A 25,054-nucleotide genomic window follows, 5' to 3' on the forward strand; every position below is an offset into this window, starting at 1 on the left:
CAATTCATCAGTTATTTTTTAGTTTTTTTTTTGATAACTTCTGATAACTTTTTTTGATAACTTTTGATAACTTCCACTTTATAATTCCCTTTTTGTAATATGTCACTATGTGTTCATTCATATCTTCATTATAATATAATCCCACATGCAAAAATTAATGATCTATGTAGGTGACGTTTGTTCTGAATTCGAGATGATAACGAACTCATATTGCTTCACAGTTTAATAAAATCCCATTTATTCACATTTGTTTAATTTGATTTTTTAAATAAGTAACTTGAATCCTTAACTGGGTTGAAATATCTATGAAAAAAGAAATTGGTGAGCAGGTTAGTTGAGAAAATAAAATTATTGTGGAAATGTTTAATTTAACTAAGAAAATAAGCTATTTCTTGGCACAGTCAATTAAATAATGAGTCTGGATTAGGAAAACTCATCTTCATGAGTTCAAATCTGGCCTCCAACACTGCTAACTATGTGATGCTGGGTGAGTCACTTAACTCCGTTTCCTCATCTGTAAAAATTAACTAAAGAAGCAAATGGCAAACCATTTCAATATCTTTTGTCATAAAGGACTCACAAAAAGTCAGACATGATTGAAAAAAACTCAACCGAAAATACCAGAAAATTACTAACATACACATATGCGTGTATATATACACATACTTGCATACATACAAACACACATATACATTTGTTGTTCAGTTTTTTTTTAGCCATGTCTAACTCTTCTTAAGTGCCTTTGTTTTTTTGTTTTTGTTTTTGTTTTTTTTAGCAAAGACCAGAATGGTTTGCCATATTAGTACATATAAATATGTGTATGCTAATTAGGTAAGATTCTTATTAATAAAAAATTTATAGGGGAACCTCTTAGTTACTACATGTAATGGAAAGTAATAAAATTGACTATCAAACTACTTGATAATTCATGCTTTTTACTATTTTAAACTTGCTTTTTATCCCGGTTAGTCCAAATTAATTTTTTCTAAACTTGGATGCTTTTAGTATCTGATTCTAAATATACAAATTGATCAATTGTATTTAAACCAAGTCTGTTAAATATCAGTAAAAGATTATCATTATCAAGTTTCCTCCAGTACTGTAATGTACTGTGACCCCCTGACAGGAAATTGGTTTAAACCAAATTTTCCTACTATTGCAGTCATGTTGGGAAATGTTTTAGTTTTAAATTAATTAATTATACCATAGGGTCAGCAAGGCATAGTGATTATAGCATGGAGCTTGGACTCAGGAACACCTACGTTCATATAGCCTTAATAACCTTGGGCAAGTATGTGTGTCTCAGATAACTTTTTTAGCAGTTGTTATCAAAATCATAAATGGGGAGTGATTTATATTAGTGGAAGAAACTCTTTAGGAGATAACTGTACGGAAGAAATCACACAGTTCTTTCACAAAGACAAGCTTTTCACCTACATTCTCTTCTTTTGCCTCATTATGGTATAGAGGTGATCGTGGAGCTTCTAAAAGACCATAACATACCAAGGTTTGGCACATCCTACTCAGCTGAAAAGGCTGAATGATATCCTGCAAAGTCTGTCATCTTGGGATTAGGGCAACAAAATTTGGAAAAGTTCATCACCAACTTGGTAGCAGGATAATAATTTTGTGGTCACAGAAGCTCCATTTCCATGTGCAAAGTTGAAGACACATTAAGAAAGATATCTGTAGTCATAAGTGTTTTGGAATATTGAAATAGTATCATGTGAAGGTCCTAATTTAAAGATACTGTCAGCAGTAAACATTCATTCATTCATTTATTTGACAAATAATTATTAAGTGTATATTATGTCCAGGATACCATTTGGGTAGGAAAATAGGATGTGCTCCCTGTCTTCATGGGTCTAACAATCTGAATTCTATATCATTTGTATTTTTTGTTTGTTTTGTTTTTGCTTTTGTTTTTGGCTGAGGCAATTGGGGTTAAGTGACTTGCCCAGGGTCACACAGCTAGGAAGTGTTAAGTGTCTGAGGTCAGATTTGAACACATCCTTCTGACTTCAAGGGCTGGTTCTTAATCCACTGCACTACCTTGCTGCCTCCATACTATTTGTAAGATGCTGTATGTAGTCCTAGATTTTGAAAGTGACAACAATTTTGGATTTCCTCATGCATGTTTATTGTTTACTCTCAAGTTGATTTTCAAAACACTCGAGATATATTTGCAGACACTAATTAGCAAATAATGTTTTGTGGTTGTTCTTATAACACGCTAACCCACATAGCATTTTTGAGGATGAGGAAATTAACTGTGGAAATGTGTTGAAATAGAAAAAAAGATTGGTAAGGATTTCTTGGTGGAATGGTACACTTTTTGCTAGAGTGGATTGTGCATTGGTAAATGTTACTGATTGATGTCTCTTGGGTAAGGACTTAGAATTTATGGAAGGAAGGCATTGGTGAGCTCTGTCTTTGCAACTTTAGTGTTTGAAAATGGAGCTGATTATTTGGTAGAGATAATCTCTGACAGCAAGTGAATTCTAAAATGAAGAAATTGTAACTGATGGATGTTTCTGGGAATTTAATTATAGAACAGGGAGTTGTACTTGGTATATACTGTGTTTTTTGCTTATTCAAATGTTAGAAAGTTTGATTGGATTTCTTAGAAGAAATATTAAAAATAAGTATAGTCCAGAGTATATAAGAGAGATTACTTTTGCATTTTAAACTCTTTTCTCCCTACAGTCCCTCTCACATTTCCCTTAAGAGCTTCAAATAGTTTTAGACATACTCTTCCTTGGGCCATTGGTCAAATTGTTCTTGCATAGAATAGAAAGAATCTTGTTCTTTTAATAATATTAGTATAGTGCTCAGTAAATGAAAATATATATCTTTCTAGTTTATATATTCACTTATATATCATCAGAGATTCATAGATTGCTTAAGCTCCATGAATGTAATTTTTATGTAAGGTGGTAGTCTCATCAAAAGCTGTAACTATCAGATGAAATTATACTTTTGTGCTCTTAAAAGAATGTGGAAAAATTTCACTATACCTTTGTATCTAGGCTTTCCCTACATGTCTAGAATGTATTTCATCTGTATTCCTTGCTTTTATAATCCTTAGCTTCCTTCAAGGTTTATCGCAGGTGCCGTGTTATATTGGAATTCTTTCACTTACTGATTTCTCTCTTTTCTCATATTTTATTTATTTAAATGTGTAAATATAAACTTCTTGAGAGGAGAGAGACTGCTTTCCATCATTTTCTGATTACCAGTGTTTTATGAATATTTTCAGTCCACATTCCTAATTGAATGTTTTTTTCATATTGCTGAACAATAATAAAACAACATAGCAAACCATGAAAGAATCAGTTCTCTACTTTTAATCTCTCTTCCCAGATTTCACATCTAATCTTCTAATACTTAATTGTCATCCTAAGGTGTTAGAATACAAGGGAGAACTGTTGGAATACACGTAAGTCACCTGATAGTGGCGGCTGGAGATCCAACCCAGAATGGATCTCCTCTTCTGAGAGGATGATACAAGGAGACTGAAAGGCAGTTGCTATTCTCTGACTTCTCTGACTGAGAAGCTGCTGCATTGTCTGACCTCTCTCCTCTTCCCTCTCCCTCCAATTTATCTCATTCCCAGTCCACAACACCTGTATTAGCAAAGGCTCCCCCTGCAACTTCTTCAGACGCTATGATCCACAGCTGTGGAGGCTCTGGGGAATTGACCTGTCCCTTAACAATTCCCTGTTTTTTGTTTTTTTTTGCTGTTATTCTCCCCCCCCCCCCCCCCCCCCCCCCCCCCCCCCCCCCCCCCCCCCCCCCCCCCCCCAGCCTGGTCTGCACACTGAGGAATGCAAGCAGCACTGTCACTTCTGGATGGTTGTAGCAGGTGTTGATTGAGGCAGACTTTCAAATAGAGAAGAAGGACTGTAGGTAGAACAGACATTTAAGTCTCATCAGTCTCCTGGCTTGGCCCTTTAATGTATTAACCCATTTAATTATCCTGACTAAAAAAGTCTTATCAGGGCTCTTCTTCCTTAACTCCTTCTTACGAACAGTTCTGGTTCTTCTTGTAATTCTTCTTATCTGCTACCCCATGTTCTGGCACCACATGTTGGAATACATGGAAGCCACCTGCCAGTGGCTGCTGGAGATCTAACCCAGAATTGATCTCTTCTTGTGAGAGGATGATACAAGGAGACTAAGAGGCAGTTGCTGTTCCCTGACTTCTCTGACTGAGAGGCCGTTGCGTTGTCTGACCTCTCTCCTCTTCCCTCTGCCTCCAATTTATCTCATTCCTAGTTCACAACACCTGTGTCAGAAAAGGCTGCCCTGCAACTCCCTCAGATGCTATGATCCACAGCTATGGACGCTCTCAGAGAATTGACCTGCCCCTTAACACTAAGGGATATACTTATAGAAACTTAAAGAAATTTTTCTTTTCAAATTGTTGCATAAAATTTAGAGGTAGTCTTAATTTTCCTAACATGCCAGCTGTGGTTTCTTGGTTGCTAGTTTCTTGCTTATTTTCAAACCTAAAGGACCTTCTTGTGTGGGCTTTGTATGTATATTTTTTTTAAATAACAGCATGTCTAAGACAAGGATGCTAATTCACTGTTGTTAGAGCTGTGAATTGATTCATCTGTTCTTGCAAACAATATAAAATGGTGCAAGAAACATTGTCAAATTGTTCATCTTCTCTGACAGAAATTCTGCCACTGGAACCATTCTGTCACGGAGGTCACTGACAAGTGAGACAGACCTAGTGCAAAAGTGTTAACTTGATAGACAGCAAAAAGCTAGAAACAGAGCATGTACCCATTGTAGAAAGTAAGATATATGAACAGTGATTTTAAGAGTACTTCAGCATAATTTGGAATCACAAGAAAACTTGTATGAAATGTTGCAGAGTGAAGAAAGTGCCACAGAAAGACCAATAGACATGATTAGAACAAGGTAAAAAAAGGAAACATTGAGAGGCAACAAAATCCTAGTCAAAAATAATGGTGAATGTTGGTACCAAACTGTAAGAATTAAAGGATACATTGCAACTGTTTGTCTGGCAGTTTTGGGGGAGTGTATGTTGTATATAACATATCAGTAAATTTTTAGATTGGTAATATATTAAATCTAAAAATTTACTGATACATTGTTTTACCTTCCTCTTCCTCCTCCCTTTTATTCAGGGTACCCCAAAAGTCTTAGTGTGTCTTCATTTTTCAATAGCTACTGAACTGGAAAAACTGCACTAAGACTAAGTACTTTATACTTCTTCACACTGTTTTCAAATACATGGCTTCATTTGAAACTCAGTTCTTTAAAGTAAGTAGAACATTTTGTGATAAGTAAATGAAAGCAAGGCAGACAAGTAACTTAAGTACTAAAATGGCAGAATCTGGTCTGGATTCTGTACCACTAAATTCATATTCAATTCAACAAAATCTTATTTTTTATTACAGTTTTTTTAATTTTCAAAACATATACATGGATAATTTTTCAACATTGATCCTTGCAAAACCTTGTGTTCTAAATTTTTCCCTCTCTTCCCTCCACCTCCTCCCCTAGATAGCAAGTAATCTAATATATGTTAAACATGTTAAAATATATAACTAAACCCAATATATGTGTACATATTTATGCAATTATTAACCTGTACAAGAAAAATCAAGATCAAAAGAAAAAATGAGAAAGAAAACAAAATTCAAGCAAACAACAAAAAGAGTGAAAATATTATGTTGTGATCCACACTCAGTTTCCATAGTTCTCTCTCTGGTTGCAGAAAGCTCTCTTCATCACAAGATCATTGGAACTGGAATCTCATTGTTGAAAAGAGCCCTGTTCATCAGAATCAGTCTTCGTATTAGTCTTCTTGTCATGTACAGTGATCTTCTGGTTCTCAGCAAAATTATTAAGATATATTGACATCCGTTTCACGTACAGGGAGTTCAAAAGTATAGAAATAGAGTACAAGATAAGAACAGGGACAGAGAAATTATCCAATTGGGCTAGAATTTAGAAGGGGGAAAATGTTATATCAAGCCAGAAAGGGAGGTTGGTGCTAGATTGTGGAGTACCTGGAAGTACCAAATTTATTGGTGAGTCAGTGAGGACCTATTGAAAGTATTTGAGTACATTTATGACATACTCATGACAGTCCCAGTATTCTTCCCAGGAGAACACACTATTGGAGTATGTCAGCCATACTCGGGAAAATCAGGAACTCATTATTGGGATTTGGATTCTGCTGTGTCATGAAAATGCCACTTGGCCATTTTTTCCCCTTAATGCATATTTCTAAAGTCAGCATAAGTAACTCTTGCTGTAGGGATTTTTTGAAGGAAAGCATTTTATCCTCTGTAATCACAAATAGATATTGTGACTCAAGGTGAGGAGCAAAAGATAACCAAGGGATAAGTACCAGAGCAGTGTCTCTGATAGACTGTTACTTTGCAGGAATCATTTAATTTCTCCATATATCGGGTTGTTTGTTTTTCTCTGTTTGAAAAAACAAAGATAAGGGAATGTCATGCTTCCCCTAAGACTAAGAAACAAAAGAAATATTGTATGTAGCCAGTTCTTTCATTGTAGAAAGCAAGAACTTGTTTTTTTTTTTTCCACACAGTAATATAGGATGTAAAATCTTTCTTGCTAGTAATTATTGAAGTTCACTTGTTTTGAGACTCTGAGTAGAGAGGATGCTAATAGAAATACTCATTTATTGTGTTTCTTGGATGTTGCAGGTCAATAATTGTTTAAGAAAGTGTGATGTAGGGAGAGTTCTGGATTAGAAACCAGTTGTGTTGCTCTGTAACCTTGAACAAATGTCACTGAGCAAGTTATATCATCTGTAACATAAAAATTATTTTACATAACTTCCCAATCTGTTATTATTGAATTAAATGTTTGTCCATATAAAAGTGTTTATAAGTTTTATAAAGATGTTACTACTGTTTCAATTTTGGGAGCATCCTTAAAAATTTCTAAAGAAGGAAGAGATAACTGGGCATGTTGGAGTAGCTCTAGGGAAGTAAGTGAGTGATTCAGGAGTCTGCAGAATAAGAATAAAGAAGTTAGAAGGAATGACAATGAAGAGATGGAGAAATGAAAAAGTATTGTTCTAGTGGTATGCTAAGTAATAGGATACAAATATAGAGAGATAGATCATCTTTACTCTCAAGGAGCTTATATTTTAATTGAGGAGCACATAACATTTTAGGGAGTATTGGTCAGTGAAGAGTTAGTGTTGGAAGTTATGAGTATGGTGACTAGAGCCATTGGACAATCAATTGCCCTGCCCCTTCCAGAAGCAAAGGTACTATTGATTTGATCACTGCTGTGCCCAGGTTGAGAGATAGAAAATGAGAGCTTGTACAGTTGCACGCACATGTTAATGTTGAGGAATTGGAGGGGGGAGGAAATCAATAAACTGCTTCTGAAAGACATATAACCTTTCCCCCTTTCTAATGACTTAGCTGAAAGCCCAAGGTGTCTGCCACATTGGGAAACAATTTCCAAACTATCTCCTGAGAATGAGGTGGGGATTTTTATTTGTTGTTTTTTCTTTCTTTCTTTCTTTCTTTCTTTCTTTCTTTCTTTCTTTCTTTCTTTCTTTCTTTCTTTCTTTCTTTCTTTCTTTCTTTCTTTTTGGGGGGGAGATTAGTTGGGGATTTTTAGAGGTAAGAATCTACTGATGTTAGTTTGGTTCATTTTGTCCAAAAATTTTAGTCCTTTTAGGAAAAATATGCTAATTCCATTTTCAGGCAGCTGTGTTTGGGAGTCAGGATGATTTCACAATCTGGTTGATACTAGTGGGATTTGAGAACCTGCCAACCTATATGGCACAGCTGTTCTGAGGGAAATTTTTGTAAAGCTAAAAAAATAATAATTTTTCTCTATCATATTCTGCTTGGTGTTAGATGTATATGTGCTGTTTGATGAGGGAATACTATGAAATATTAGAATACATCATATAATTTGCCATATAAGGGGACCATATCCATTTAGTAAACGAAAATCATTGCTGTTGTTAGCCCTTTCAGCAAGTGTGCCCTTTTCTCTCTTTTTTGTCTTGGATTCTAAAGCAGGTCTAAGACTTCTGAACTAGTTAGTTCTCTTTACACTAGTGGCTTTAAATTCAAATAGAAAAGGGGTAGGGAGGGGACCCTAAACTGTACATAAGATTCCCTGAAGGCTATGTATTAACTTAGCAAACCATATATTAATGGTTTTTATGTTGTATTTTATTTTTTTTTAATTTATTTTATTAAATATTTCCCCATCTCCATTTTAATTTGATTTAGGCCATACTTAGGAGGGTTATGTGTTATTTTTGCCACATCTGCTTTATACTGTCCCATACTTCTCAGTACCTAGAAAGGGATTCAGGACATTTAACATAGACAGAGTGTAAGATATTATAATTTGGAGAGACACAAGGTTTGTCAGACATTTTTTTCCCTTTTATAATATCTCATTTTGTGATTCATGTTTTGCAAAGCTTGTGGAAGAATTGGAAAGTAACTTGAAAAAGAGGAACTGTGCCAAATGAGAAAAGGAACTACTTATTAAGTTTAACTGAATCACAACAAAAAATAGCTTGCATCTATTTTCTAGTAAATTAAAACAAACAGAAAAGTGACATTAAATTTATGCTTATTTTATATATTCTTTTGTAGATAAATATGCATATGTATGTGTATATATCTACACACACATATACACACATGCCTTTCTCTTTATACACAAACACACACACACACACACACACACGGTATTTTAATAATGCTTAATGATTGATCAAATTATACATGAAGAATGGATACTTGTGGGTCTATTTCCTTCAGTTTTGTGAAGGCTTATAAAGCATAGTTGTTTTCTACTTCTGCTTTTAACAATTTAAAAAATTTTAAAAATTAAAAAAAAAACAACAAAAATTTGATTAGATTCTAGTTGGAATTGTTGAGAGAGGCTATATAATCTCATTCTCTAAAGATCTTTAAGATGTGTTCATTTGAAAGCAGGGAAAAATCTAACCTGATAGCTTTTTGTTTTGTTTTGTTTATTTGGTGTTTTTAGATTTTCAATTTTTATTTATTTTATTTTTAATTTATGGAATAATAAAAGCATTTCCATAGCATAGTATAATTATTTAAAAAAAAATGGGATGGTTGCATGTGAAATTGAATTATGAACTAAAAGCCTTCTGAGATCCCTTCTGCCAAATTCTCAGTCCCAAATCACATAGGTATAAGTATGCATTTTTTCCTCACCCATTTCACAGCATTATGACCGCTTCCTTTTACAGATATTTAATACAGTGCCTGATGCACTCCTCACAAACACCCAACCCAGCTTGTCTTGGAAGAAAAGCAATGACTCTAAGCCACCCTCCTGCAGCGAGAGGCCACTGACACTCTTTCACACAGCACAGGCAACAGAAAAACGTAAGTCTCCACTCTGTGCTATGAGTTCTTCAGGGTTCTTCTAGGCTGCTTCAGGTGTGCCTGTATGGGCGCTCTTTGCTGTGACACTGACCCGGCCCTCCCGGGACATAGCTGTGTCCATCTGCCTTCTGGCTCCCTTGCTGAGTCACCCTGGCAGACTCCATAGGACTGAGAATAAAGCCTCAGCAATCTCTCCTCTGGGGCATGCACCTGACTGCCTCTCTGTGCAGACTCAATAGTGGCCCTACCTGTGTGTCTCATGGCAATGGCATATCACTCCCTGAACTGTGTGGGCTGTGCCCCCTTTGATCTAAGGATGTCAGAACTCTGCAGAGATCAGACAAACAGTGGGCCGTGCTGTGTTTACCACAAGGTAAACAGTGTTATTCTTATCGAGGAAGGAGCAGAGCAATGTCGTGTGTGTGTGTGTGTGTGTGTGTGTGTGTGTGTCTGTCTCTCTGTCTCTATCTATCTATCTAATGGGAAGTAATATATTTCCCATTTTAGTCGAAAACTTCTAATCCTTGATTAAAAGGATGTGGTCTGATCTCTGTAGGTATTGCCTCCCTTAATATATCTTAGAACTATAGAGTCTTCATTAACATTTGCTAGAAGAACACTTGGTGTTAGAGTGATACTCTGTTTAGGATTTCTGGCGCCACTACATCCTCCGGTGCTTTGTCCAAAGCAATGTGCAGATCAGGGTAGATTGGACTGAGTCCCTTGCCTTGGTAAGTGAACAAAATTCTTAATCTAGGGTCCATGATCTGTGAATTTTGAAGAAGAAAAAAAAAAAAAGTTACATCTTTACTTTCACTAATCTGAAATTTAGTATTTCCTTTACTTATGGATGTAAGCAACAAACATTCTGTGAATGGATGCATTTCTGCAACAGGGCTCCCCAACACCAAAAAAGTTAAGAATTTCTTTTCTGAAGCTTGAAATAGCCTTTCGGCACTTATTGACATATTAAAGGGATGTTAGCTTCAGAATGGTGGTTTAAAACTGCGTGTGGTCCATGATTTAGCAAGGAAAGAAAATTCTGGGTATGAACAAAAATGAAACTGGAAATGTAGAAAAATGGTCATTGAAGTCACACATCAAATATCTTTACTTGGGATTATTTTTATCCTAGGAAGCAAAAGATTAAGGTCAAAAGGTATGTGAAACCAAATCATACTTAGGAAAGAGAAAATTAGTGTGTTAGAGTCAACAGGTCATAGACAGAGAGAGGTTCAATGAAACATTGACATTCTGGGGCAATATGTTTTTCTCTTTATGGTAGGAAATGCTGTCTGGAAATAGAATCAAACTCCTCATTTGCTGGGATATTTCTGGGATTTTTCTTTTCCCTTAGAGAAGGAACATTTTTATTTGAAAAGAAAAAAAAGAATAAATTTGATTAATTTTGGAAACTTTATTCTGGGGAAACTAGAATAGTGTTCAAGCTGTCTCAGAACATTCAAGAGGAGGAACAGGAAAGTCTGTTTTCTGAGTTAGACTATAGTACCATGACCTGCGCACTGCCAAACCAGGAATTATGGTTCCTACCATGCTCGAACTTTTACAAAGCTGTTATAAAAGAGCCTAGACCTAGACTAAATGATAACTTTCTTTTGTAAAGAGCACTCCTTCCTATCAGCCTCTTATGTTCACTACACAACCCTTTGATTTTAACCGGCCCATTAGTTATTTTGTCCTGATGTGCTAACGTTCCCTCATTTTGAGAATTATTGTAGAATAGATTGTAGATAGATTGGCAATATAAGCAAATAAATTAGGCCAGTCTTTAATCCAATGGAAACACAATTTGTAACAGGATTTTTCTTGGTCTTTTACTAAGGTGTCTCTGATTCCATTTATTTCTTCAGTAAAAGTCCAAGTGCTACTTTTTTGTTTATTTTCACAATCCTGGAGGCTGCTAGCTGATCATGTCATATCACATGCTCAAAGATTAATGTTATTTGCTATAAACATTGGTTTGGCTGTAATTTTATCTCTCCAGGTTTTTGCCTCTGATTGAAGCTTCAAGCTGACACTAAAATTGTTTTTAACTTAAACTTTTTTTTTAACTTAACTTTATCCTAATGAAAGACAGCTTTGCATAATGAATAGAGAACTGGCCTTGGATCTGTGTTCGAATCCTATCTATGTAGGTTTTGTGAACCTATTCACTTAGTTTTCTAAGACTATAAATTACAAGGAAAGTGCTAATCCACCCTTGGTAGAAGGTATTTTCCTCTTCTGAGACTTTTTTATACAAATTCAATCTTTATCCTAATTCTTAATCTCATTCTATATTAATGCCATCTGCATAATACCTTGACCCAATTAATTATGCTGCTTTGGTTATTGAAATACTGCTAAATTTAACATTATCTATAGATTCTGTTCATCAGTCTTTTGCTTCATCACTAATTATAGTGTTTAATGAGGCTGGATTTTCCTAGAAGCCCACAGTATCCCTAGTCTAAAGATCTTCTTGTTTATTATCAATAAACCTTTCTCCTTATTTTCCTTTCCTTCCCACTTTTCAGTGGTTATATTGTAACTTTAAAATGGAATGAATTTAAAATTCTTGGTCATAGATTATCACTGACTTCACTTTTTTCTCAGTCCAAACTATATGTCTCCATGGTTAAAAGGTTCATGAAGTTCTTCCTTTATACTGGAATTTGGCTCAGTAATTACAGGCATTCTAGCTTTTGTTGTTTCTTTGATTATTACTGAAGTTACTCTAGTTCTGTTTTCCACTACAATCATAGACAAGTTATTTATGTATCCACAATGTTATATAACTGGGTTTTCTCCTCAAAGGCCCTATATATATATATATATTTTTTTTTTTTTTAAACTAAACCTAAACTAAAAGTTGGCATCTTCAATTCATAGTGAAGATCAATGATTATATCATGGATTTAGAGCTTCAAATGACCTTACGAGTCCTTTCTTGCAACCACTCTTTTTTGCAAATGAAAAAACAGTTCCAGAAAAGTTAAAAATGATTTGTGAGCAATCACTCAGATAATAACAATACCAGGATTTAAACTCAGGTTTAGCATTCTTTTTTTTTTTTTTTTAATAAAGATATTCTTATATCTTAAATACAAAATGTTCACCCCAGCCATAGGTTAGAAGATGGGAAATCCGTTTTTAATTGTACATGGTTTAAGGTAGTTATTTGCCCATAGGGAGAACACTCACAGAATGTCTACCTGCAGAGTGCTGCATTGGGTATTAGGGAACCAATGAAGATACTAAAGAAATTGAAATTACCTTTGAGAGCTGAGCAAATTACAGAGCAACAGGAGAGAGAGGAGATGACCTTCACATGGAGAAGGATTCTTCTCTTCATCAAGAATAAAGGAAGAGAGAAAAAGGAATATTGTCAAGTGATTCTGAGATGAAGAGAAGAGGAACAGTTAGGTTCATGACAAAAGGTTTCTTTTTCCTCAGTAAAGTATGAGTTATGGGCTCTGGCCAAGGAAGTACAAACTATGCTATTTATATCATCAGAGGGATCACATTTGACCAGTCATAAAAAAGTTTTCAAGAGTGAGTTTCAAGATGGTACTAAACAACGTTGGCAAGAAGAAAAAACAAGAATGTTTTAGGACTCCAGAGTGAAGAAATAACATATATAAAGATATAATCCTCCCCCAAATGATTTGAGTCATTTTCTTCAAGTGTCTAGCCCAGAGTCTTTTACATAGTTGACACTTGAGAAATTTTAATTTAATGAGCAAGACTGTCAGGAAACAGTCTTTTTTCCTTGGGGTCGAACAATTACAATTTCATTAGTACAATAACCATCCAAGTTTCCAAAACCTCTTTTTCTCACAACTGTATGAAAAAAGATCTTTTTCTCTGGCATCTCTTTTACCTATAAATTCTATGATTCGCTCACCCCTATTTTATAGCTTAGGAAACTGAGGCTCAGCAAAGAAGTGATTTTCTCACATTCACTTTATTAGTCAGTGTAAGACCCTCTTGGCTTCCACTTTGTTGCTCTTTGAACCTGACTCCCAAATCCATGGCTCTTTCCAGTCCACATCCCTGCCAGAAGAATTATTAAGGGAGTACAGGTTGTTCCCTACATTTACCAAGCACCCAGACACATGCATAGTCTTTCTGTGGCCTTTTCCTTCCTTCCCCCTATTTAATTGCCCACATGCATAGAAACCCTACAAGTGACCACTTCTAGCAGACTCTCATGCTTTTAGAGTCAACGTTGCTCCTTTGCTGAGGAGTTCTTTTCCTCAGCTCTCCAATCTTTCTTTATCTAGAAGACCCCTATCCTACCAATAAGAGTAGTCTCTATAGGAGCCCTAGCACCTGCCTCTTTTACAATATTCCTGCTCTCTCCACATCCCTCAGAGGAAGATCTGCACTCCTAAGTTGATTCCTGAGTATCAGCTTCTGTTCCCCATTTGCTAAAGACTCACTTCACTTAAGGCCCTCCCCAACAACACTGAGCGATTATGTGAAAATTCTTTTGGGTTGGGAACTCTGACTATAGGAAGAGAAAGGAAATGTGTTCCTAGATCATTCCCAATTGTGACTGAGAATGGTTTTTCCCCTGGAGGAGGTAGGAGTATGAATGATGGTGGGGTTTTTGTCCTACAGTTTATATTATGAGATGGTTAGACTGGCAAAGTGGTCAATACGGGGATGACATGACACTTGGCTTGAACTATTTGATTCATGGCTCTAAGACCAGTGCTATTTATAATGAGTGCAAGTTGTATAGAGCAAAATGTTGGCTCCATTTAAAGAAAAACTTGCCGACTTACTAATTGTCCCAAAGTGAATGGGATGCTTTGGGAGGTGATGATCTCCCCATCCCTGTGGGTCTTTAAGCAGAGGCTGGTAGTCATGTATTAGAGATGATATAGAAAGGATTCCTGTTTATCTTGGTGACCTTGGAAGTTGAGATACTTTTCATCTTTGGGTTTCTATGATATATGAATGCTAAACAACCAAACTCACAAATGAGGATTTTTGGAACACAGCCGAATTAATTTAATCCAATTTAATAAATATTCTTTGAGCCCCTGCCATGACATACTCTGTGCTCAGTCATTTTTGAAATTAAAAAATGAATATGGCATAGTCCTTGCCCTCAAGAAGCTTATGATTCAGTAGGGAGATAGGACAAGTGTATCAATAACTGTTTGGTTGTTCAGCTGTTTTCAATCATGCCTAACTCTTTGTGACCCTATTTGGAGTTTTCTTGGTAAATATAGTGGAATAGTTGGCTGTTTCCTTCTCCAGCTCATTTGACAGATGAGGAAATGGAAACAAACAGGGTTAAGTGGTTTGCTCAGGATCACACAGCTGAATAAGTGTCTGAGGCCATGTTTGAACTCATGAAGATGAGTCTTTGTGATTCCAGGCCCAGTGTTCTATCCATTTTGCCACCTAGAAACCCCTTTCAAAAATCATAATAGAAGGCATATGGTCTGTGCCTTAAAAAGATTTAAAGGAGCTGAACAAAATCCTATGGAAATTTACAGATGGAGATCTGTTTGGGAGGGATCAGGAAAAGTGTGGAGGTAGCTGACATTTTGAAGCTTGATAGATGGGTTAAATTTCAACAGAATTGGGGAAAGGGAAGAGCACAAATCTTATGAATTCAGAGTATGTTCAGGAAATGGTGTTGAATGTAGTTTGAGAGTTTGTAGGGAAGTATTGAGGGATCTGGCTAAATAACAGATTGGTTGTATATTGTGGATATGGATGAATTGATGGATGGATGGATACATAGATAGTTAGATAAATATATTAGAGGTGTATATGTATTCATTTGATTGTAAGCTCCATAAAGGCCAGATCTGAATTTAGCCTCTTTTTGTATTTCCACAATGCATGGCATAGAGTGGAAGCTTAATAAATGTTTATCAATTATTGATTGATTGTAGAGAGCCAAGGAATCTGAAAGTTAGGCTTTATAAGGGCAGTAGAGAGCTTTTGAGTGGGGTGAGTGAACAGAGCTTGTTTTAGAAAGAATAAGCCAGCAGAAGTCTAAAAATAAAGCAAAGAGGAGTAGATCAAAGGTAGGAATAGTAGCTTATAAACTGTGGACTGCCTGTAATGAGAGTGAAATTACTAATATGAAAGGGAAAAGTTTAGTTTGTAGTATGTCTTAAAGGCCAAGCTGAACATATATTTAATTTGATAGGTAAAAGAAATCCTTGTGTAGGTTGTTAAATAGTGACAATGAATAAGTCATAGCTCTTTTTTTTTTTAGACACTTTATATATCCAGAGGGAAAATTATCTGTTCTAGCTAATACTAGTTGAAGTTCAGACAGAGACTGACTGAGCTGAATGCATGTGTGTTTCTAAGATCCTAAATCCCAGCTCCTACTCAAATTCACTGCGGAAGTAGATGAGCATATGTGTACACACACTCACATGTGCATTCTTTCATACCATCCTCCACCCCCAAACCCCTATGGAGGCAGCACGATGTAGTACAAAGAACACTGCTAGAGAATTTGGAGTGGGAAGAGTTCTGGCACTTTCTGGCTTCCTTGTGTTCCCATGAAGAAGTTCTTTAATTTCTTTGGTCCTCAGTTTCCTTACCTGTAAAATGAAGGAGAATTGAGTTACATTGTTTCTGGTGTATTTTTTTTATCTATTTTGTGTTCTTTGTGAGCATCCTTTGTATGTGTGTACACACACACACCCATACACACACACACCCCTACCTTTAAAATTTGGTGCTCCCAAGGCTGTTTTTCTCTTTTATGATCGCAAAACAGATGGAATAATGTTTTCAGTCTGACTCTCCAGTTGATGGGAAGCAGAGATTATTGTCTAATCTGTAGTTTTCCTTAAAACAGCAATCAGTGCTGTGGTTCTTATTCTTGTCAGCTCTGTCCCAAGTTACTGAGTAACCCATTCTCTAAAGGAAACACATTTCATTGAATTCTTTTTCTTGGTGAAGAAAAAAAATGTTATGGGCATATTGAGGAAAGATAAAGAGTCAGTAAAGTGAAATAACTGAAGAAAATGAGAGAAAATCTTTTGACTGAATGATTGGATTTTCTACCAAGTAAATGTACTGGTCTGTAAACAAAGGCCAAAATGCATCTTTGGTCTGTTTTTGTCAGATATCAGAAGCAGCATGACCCGATCTAAAGAAACGTGAATGTGGAGTTAAAGGACCCAAGTTCAAATACTACTTTTGCTGATTATTAGTTCTGTGATCTTGGGCAAGTCAATTTTCTTTTTTTGGATTCACTTTTCTTATTAATAAAAATGAAGGGGTTAGGTTAGATTTTAAGTTACAGTACAGTAGTCCATGGATATAATTAAGAAGGTCAGTTAACTTGGATGAGAAAACTATTTTTCATTTATTTTTCACTTACTGAAATTTATCATTTCTTTTACGTAAGAATTTTTTTCAAAATTGAGAAGTAGTCCATAGTCTTCACCAGACTGTCATTAGGAATCCATGAAACCAATAATGAATGAATGAATGAATGAATGAATGAATGAAGTGAAGCCATAGGATTAGATGATCATTAAGGCCCTTCTCCTTAGCTTCTAATGAATGCCATGATTCTTCTTAGAATGGGCAAGCACAATTGCAGATCCACCTTACTAGTGATTATATTGTGGGCAGGTGCTGTTTGCAGGAAACACAAGGCCAAAAAAATAGTTTACCAGTTTTTTGACTCCAAGTTTCCCATGCTCTTGGGTGTTTCCCAAAGATGGTAAACTTAGAGATTGTTGTACATTCATCATTTTTTATTGCAAAATTCATTAAGTTGCTGTGTTGTTATCATCACATCTTGTTGGAATGATATATTACAGGCCTTATTGCAAAACTTTAACAAGACTAGGAAAAGCACATCTCTCTCTGGGTGTTTTGAGCCTCTGGGTGTTTGCTTCTGCTTTGTATTGTTTTGTTTTTTGCTGCCTCCCTTGTTACACTGTTTGCTACCACTTTCTCTTCAGATTTGACATTGCTCTGTGAGATGGCTAATAAAGATCATTGGCTTCTGATTTATTGGCTCAAACATTCTGGATAGAGCGTAGATGTCACTGTGAAAATTGACCATGAATCAGAAATCTACAGTGAAATCCATCAGACCCTTTTCCCCTCCCTCCACCTCCAAGTGATGCTAAAAATCTTATTTCTTTCTTGTCTTTCATCACTGTTCAGACATTCATTCAGACTTGTATAGACCTGTCATGATGTTTGGATTTGGCTTGGCTGGGGATGTAATTTTTTTTTCCCTAGCCCCATTTAAGAGAGAATTCCTCTGTGGTATCGAAAGGGGGTGCCATTAAAGGGAGTGGGAGACCTTGGTAAGTATGGAAAATGAGGGAGCTCCTGGATTCCCATGGCAACAACCTGAACCAGTATAATGTCACCAAAATTATTCTGTATTTGTCTTAATTTAATGACAGTGAATTGCTTGTTTTTTCCACTCTTGTTTTGTGCAAGGAAGACTCTTGTCTTTAAATGGATAGATACTCCTGATGTGAAGCAGTTTCAGAAAAGTACACATATTACTTTGTCCCCCTTATTTTTGAGTTACAAGGCAGTTCCATTGATTGCCTTGTTGTAAACACTTTTAAGTGTCATAGTGAGTAAAATACTTGATTGGGGTTAGGAAGAGTTGAGTTCAAAGCTCACTTACCTGTTAGCTGTGCAAACTCTCTACAAGCCTCAATGCTCTCTTCTGTAAAATGGGAATGATTAGCATCTATGTTATGGAATCGAGTGAAAAAAGCACTTTGCAAACCTTAAGGCACTATATGATTCTTTATTGAAACTATTATCATTGTTGTTATAATTAGAGATAGGGATATGGATTGGATTTGTAATTTTGTTAATACAGGGAACTCCAGAGTGAGGAAACTCTCTCTACAAATTCAGGTCAATTTACAATCCTGGTGACTTTCCCAAAGCTCTTAAGGGCGGTGACTTGTCCAAAGGTCACACAGCAAATATGTGTGACAGAGATGAGACATGAACTCAGCTTTTCCTGACTGTAGGCTCTGTATCCACTAAGCCATGTGAATTTTTTTTTCTTATACTTAGGGTTGCTTAAAAGCAATTTTGCAAAGCATAGTTTATAAGCATAGATTTAGAATTATTTTGACAACCTGTGTTTGTATCTTATTTCAATCCTTTTGTTTGCTTTATAATGGGTGCTGGGAATATGTGAGGAGGTCTTATCTAGCTCCCTAAAATTGATTCTGGAGATTTACTAAGTGTTCTGACTAGGACACCATGCAGAATGGCCTTGCCTCCTGAGAGTTAACATTTGGAACTACTAGGGCAGCCATCCAGTATGTCACACTAACTGGCCATGTCATATATACATGTAATAACCTCTAGACTTCCTCAAGTACTTCAGTGGGTTGTGGTTTGTTTTGTTTTATTCTTTTCCCCATATTCCTCCACAAATACAGATCACCACTTCTCCATGTGCCTTAGTGGACAGTTTTAGAAACTACTGAAATCAAATAATCAATAAGCATTTATTAAATATCTTTTATGTGCCAAACACTGATTTAGATGCTGGGTATACAGAAGCAGAAAGGAAAAAATTCTGTGGCCCTCAGAGAGCTTACAGGAAAGACAACATATGTACATAGTAAATATAGAATAGATACAAGATGATTCAAAGGGGAAGGAACTAGCAGCTGGGGTGGGGGAGGTTAGGAGGGATTGGGAAAGGCTGTATGTAAAATGGGGTGCTCAAGGGCTAAACCTTGACTAAAGCTAAAGAGAGTGACAAACAGAAAGGGGAGGGGCAACATTCCAACAATGGGAAGCAGCCAGGGCTAATGTACTGAGGCTGGAGGTGAAGGGTTATGTGTGAAGAACATTATGAAGGCCAGTTTGGCTGGATGGTAATGGGTATGGAAATTTAATGCTATGTAATGAGGCAGGAAAAATTAATCACCTTTTGACTGCCTTTCTGTTGATGAGTATGACCCAACTTAAGGAAGTTCCTTCTCAAGTAAGACATTCAACCTATCACTGGGTCAGTAATCAAAACTTCTCCACAGTAATAAGAATGGCTAAAGCTTAAGCCTATTGGTGTAGTCTTTAAGAACCCATAGTCACCCCCAAATTGTGAGGTGATGAGTAGAAAGTTGACTCTTTTTTTTCTTCCCTTATTTTCCTGTTTCTGGGTTGCAGATGTCATGAAGGAATACAGATGTTGGAAAGAAGCAAGCATTTGTACTCTCTATGACAGGTCCAGGAATCTTCTTCTTCATTGATGTTCTGTTGCTTTAATACCCTTTAGTGTATCCTGTGTGATCTCATGAGTTTGCCCTTTAGTTAAAATGTTTTTAAAATGCCCATTAGCCCACAATTTTTTCCCTCTAGTAACTAGCCTTTCACCAGCCCTTCCCAAACAGCCTGATGCTAGTGTCAGAGTTAGAATGAGTCATCAGTAGTCTTAACAAGTCTGGCATGGTACTGTGAAGCCAATAGCAAGGGTAGAATTTTTTGTTGTTGTTGCTGATTGTTTGGATTTTGTTTTAAAATGATTTTTTTTTGGGAGGGGTTGGGGGATAGGAGGAGATCAGGTTAACATTTTTTGATGGTGTCTAATCTGCTTACGGTCCTTTGCCTGTGAATGCATGCAGATTTGCCTTTCCAACCAGAATTTTGCGATCTTATTTAGGTGACTCTCCCGGATAATTGTTGTTTTTGTTTTTTTCCTGATTCGTCTTCTTATTTAAGGAATCATTTTAAGTGTAACCACTTTTTGTATTTTTTTCTTTTGTTTTGTTTTTGAACATCCCAGATGGTTTAACCTATCAAAATGCTTAATTTAGTATCACTTTTATTTTCTCACTGAACCTTATAGTAATTTCACTGCCTCTGCAATTATCCTCTGATAAGAATTTTAGTATTTTAGTATTCAGGTAAGTAAATAATAAGAGCACTACAATGCTGTAGTAGATAAAAAGTTGGCCTGGCATGTTAAGAACTGGGTAGGAATTTTTCCTCCTCTTGGCCATGTGATTAATTGTAAGTTACTTAATTTTCCAATTGCTTCTGACAACTCTTTAACAACTATTTTTATATAGAAGTTACCTGGTAGGAGTTTGCAAATGGGGAATATCCCATATGAATGAACTCAGACTCCCACCCAAAACTAATCCAAAATATCCAGTGTACAGAGTTACTTCACCTCAAATCTTTCCCTTACCACCTATGAGTCTAAATCTCTTAAATTCCAAGTCATTTTCAGCTTGCCTTCTTTACTTCTGAGTGTCTGGGAGATTTTCATATCATTCATCATAGAGTAAGAGTTGCCCTTTACTTCATTGACTGGAAAACAAGAAGTCTTGCCACAAATACTCTGTTGTCTTCTTTATATACAGAGGTCTTCCATTCTGAGGACATTATATTATCTTTCATGTTTGCAATTTGGCTTATAGGAACCAAAAAAAAGAAGAAGAAAGCTAAGGAATTCTTTTTTAAAAATTATTAAAAACAAAAAAGGACAAAACCCCTGTGTTATGCAGTAAAAGGACCAGCAAAGAAAACACGAAACCATAGACCTTTAAGCTCTGCTGGGATTCCATGCAAATCTGTTTTATTCTGATTTTTCAAGGGCTGAGTGGGGTAATCTACATTCTCATTTTTCTGTCTTTATCTTTTCTTTTCCTTGAGAGGCAGTGTGGCATAATGGATAGAAAGCTAGCCTGAAAGCCAAAAAGACCTAATTTCCAGCTCTGACACATACTGGTTATGTGACTTGGAGCAAACCACTTTACTTCTCATTGCCCTCTGCAGTTCTCTAAAGATTACAGATTGCTGAGACAGTGATGAGCTGGCTTGCACTGCTGGTAGAGAGAATTTCTTCATCCTGGAGTTCCTCAGCAGTGAAATCACAGGACCATAACCTATCCTTTTCCCTATTTGATTGCTTTCAGACATATCTTAATGCTACCAACTAAACCTTCCTGCTTATGTCAATATCACTTATACTTCTAGAAAGATGTATAGAAACCAAATTATATTTCATATAATTTGTACTGGGGAAATAAACTAAGTCATTGTTAGTCATTAATTATTTATCAAGTGCCTACTCTATGCCAGGCAGGGGATACAAAGAAAAGATAGGCTCTGTTTTCAAGTCTAGTGGGAGATACAACATGAAGATTATTGAATCCTAAAAAGATAATGGACAAAATAGATTGGATATAAAAAATAGAGGGAAGATATTAAGATTAAGGAAGACCAGGAAAAGCTTCCTGGAAAAGATGATGTTCAAGTTGAGACTTGAAGAAAACCAGAGGAACCAGGAGATGGCAAACAGCCTAGGTTATTGTGGTCACGGCATTTAGGAACAAAAGCCTGCCAGGGGCCATCCCCCCATTGCATCAATGTCACAGTACTCTCAGCTGCTAGATCAGGGCATAGCACCAGTATGGCAGCCCTCTGACCTATTGGTGCCAGACCAGAGAACTAAGGAACAAAAGGAGCAGGAGAGGTCACCATGTATGTGGAGGTTGTACAGCAACCACTAAGCCTAAGAGAAAGAGTATCATATACAAATGGGGCCTGTTCTGAACATTCAAGTGACAGAGACCTGGTTTAGTAAGCTGTGGTATGGAAAGAAGTTGAAATGCTTGAGATGTAGCCCCCAAAGAAGCTATGATCAGAGAGGATAGAATCAGAAAGTAAATTAGGGGAAAATGAGAAAGGAGGGAGGAAAGACTGAAATCACCAAAGATCCTATTAAGAAAACATAAAGCAAACATAAGCAGATAAATCAACAGGAAAAATAGTTACAACAGAAGGAATATGAACTCCAGACTGAGTGAATAAAATCTAATGAATAAATCCTGTTAAAGAAAGGGAAACAGAGAGAGAGAGAGGAAAGAAGGGAGGGAAGGAGAGACAGAAAAAGAGAAAATGATCCAACATTTGATAAACTTTCTTGTGGAATTTAAGGAGAATATGGTGCCACAACACATGTTTATTGAGTGGTTCAAAAGAGAAATGTGAATTATGTTTTATTATTTTTAAATTTTTTCCCAATTACATGTAAAGACAAATTTATACATTTTTTCAAAATTCATTTTTTATAAAAATTCAAGTCCCCAAATTTCTCCTTCTTCTATCCCATCCCTAAGACAATAAGCAATTTAATATAGATTACATATATGCAATCATATAAAAAATATATTTCATTGAGTTATGTTATGGAAAAAATAAACCAGAACAAAAAGAGAAAAAACATGAAAGAAATGAAGAAAAAAGAAACTAATATGATTCAGTCTGCATTCAGACTTTATCGATTCTTTGGATGTGAATAGCATTTTTCATCATGAATCTTTTGAAACTCTCTAGGATCACTGTTTTGTGCTGAAGAGCTAAGTCAGTCATAGGTCATCATTGCACATTGTTCCGGTTACTTTGTAGAATATTTTTCTGATTCTGTTCACCTCTCTTTGCATCAGTTTATTTAAGTCTTTCTAGGTTTGAGAAATGTAAGTTATATAATCAGAATGTATATCTTTCACAGCATAAATAATAGGCAAAATTTAACTTGAATCTCTAATGGAAAAGAAACAAAAGAAAGAATAATAAATCAGAAATGCTTATGCACAGAATTGAAGGATAATCTAAAGGAAGAGAAGTAAAAAAAGTAATAACATTAAAAGAAATGTGCATACTATGTGAGCAAAATATATAGGTCTTGAAGACAGGATGCTTAGAGACAACTTATGAACCATATTGTGGTTCTAAGCAACATCCCATATTGTATAATATATATAATATATTGTGTCTCATGAGAACATACAAAAATAAACCAACCAAAAAACAAACCATAGCACCTTAACCTTAATAAAGACAATAATAAAATTATTCAGAAATTCTGATCATACTAAATGGAATTCCAGTGGAATTCTGATGAAAAGAATTCACAGATCACCTCCAGAAAACCCCATAGCTGCAAACTCCAAGAAATATAGTAGTTAAACAATTCATTTCAAAAAATAGACCTTCAAATACAAAGAAAAAGACATTTGAAAAATACAACACTATTCCACATTCACTAGAAAAAGGAGGAAACAATGGATTAATATGTTCCAAAAAGCACTTGAATGGATCCCCGGATGACTTACCCTGCAAATTTTAGCTTACCCATATATGGGGGGGGGGGGGGGGGGGGGGGGAGGGGAGAATATTCAGTAAGAAAGAGCATTTTGAAATAGTTTTAGAAAGAAAATTAGAACTAGAGATTCTTTGCTTCTTATTTGCTCCAAACAACAGAAATGTAGGAGTAAATAAATGCAGCTACCAAGGACAGTGAAAGCAGAGAGACCAATAAAAAAAACTTTTCCAATTATGCACAAAGAGACAAGGTGAAGAGATCCCAACACCCTCGCTACAGGTCAATAACTGTGGTTTTTTTTTTTTTTTGGGGGGGGGGGATGGTTAGTTTGGTTTTTGGTGGGACAGATAATTGCCGGGGGAATGAGGAAAGATGGTATAGAAAGAAACATGTGTTGTGCTAGGATCAAATCATGGACCATTAATAGAAGGTGAACCCTGTGATCTTAGAAAGAGAAGCACCTTTAGGGGAATGGGTAATGAGGAGGAGGGTAGAAGGATTGAAAAGGGGAAGAAAGGAAGGAGGCCTTGTTATGGTGGTGGAAGGAGTTTCCACTATTGAATAGCTTCTCTGGATGAAGAGAAATGACCTGTGAAGGGAGATGATGACCTTTTTACCACTTATGGCCTGGAAGATTTAGTGTTTGAAAAGACTATTTTTCCTGCCTCAGGAAAGAGGTAATTAGAACTCCTTGAGAAATTGGCACTTCATGGAGTAGTAGAACATAGCCTCAGGGAGGAGATTTTTAGATTTTATTTTTCAAATTTTTTTAGAATTTAGAACTATAATTAATAAAACTGATATTCTACCTACATTCACCAACCCACCCTGATATGAAGTCCCAAATGTATCTCATCTACTCCAACAAAATGCTTACTTCATACTCAATTTATTTTTTTTAGACCATATGCCACTTCTGAAGAGTATTTTGTTGTTCTCAGTTTGACCAGTTCATGCAAAAGGAAAACTTTACTCAGACTGAATCATAGTGATAAGTGGCAGATTCTTTCTCTCTGTGAACCTCTAATTATATAATTTTAGAGTTGTTTGCCTTCTACAGTAGCAACATCCCATATTGTATAATAAATGACCCCCATTATTCCTCCTACTTCTTGGCTTAACATAACTTTTGTGGTTTCTGTTCCATTATTGATTTTCCCTTCTGGGATGTAGACTCTTAAATGAGTGCTTGCTGAATATTTCTCAATTTTAGGATTTTACTTAATGTAAGGGTTGATAAACCTCTAGGGTAAAAATGTTGGGTTTTCCTGAACATAAACTTTTTGACCTTTTTATAAGCCTCTTTAGGGCAAGGTCTGTTTCACTTTTGCATTTGAATACATCCTTGTATCTAGTATAAATTTAACTTTTGGTGAATTAAATTAGTAGGCAGTTGGTGATTCTTGAGGGTCTTTTAATGGGGATAAGGAAGGGCACATGGAGAAAGACCCCATCTCCTTTAGTCGTAGGAAATGTTGCAGTGATATTTCACTATGAAGTGATAGCAGAGGCAATATGA

At 36.0% G+C, this 25,054-nt stretch overlaps 1 protein-coding gene across 7 annotated transcripts in view; it reads left to right on the forward strand.

The window, feature by feature from the left end:
• The window catches only part of ARHGAP26 (Rho GTPase activating protein 26), a 514,081-nt gene that overhangs the window by 400,353 nt on the left and 88,674 nt on the right, over window positions 1-25,054 (forward strand). For all 7 annotated transcript variants that reach the window (XM_031953469.1, XM_031953472.1, XM_031953473.1 and 4 more), the window contains one exon: window positions 9,281-9,419. In XM_031953469.1, coding sequence (XP_031809329.1) covers window positions 9,281-9,419 — 139 coding nt within the window. The remainder of the gene's footprint in view (window positions 1-9,280; window positions 9,420-25,054) is intronic.

The sequence above is a fragment of the Sarcophilus harrisii genome, chromosome 2 (genome assembly GCF_902635505.1).
Source record: "Sarcophilus harrisii chromosome 2, mSarHar1.11, whole genome shotgun sequence".
Classification (NCBI taxonomy): Eukaryota; Metazoa; Chordata; class Mammalia; order Dasyuromorphia; family Dasyuridae; genus Sarcophilus; species Sarcophilus harrisii.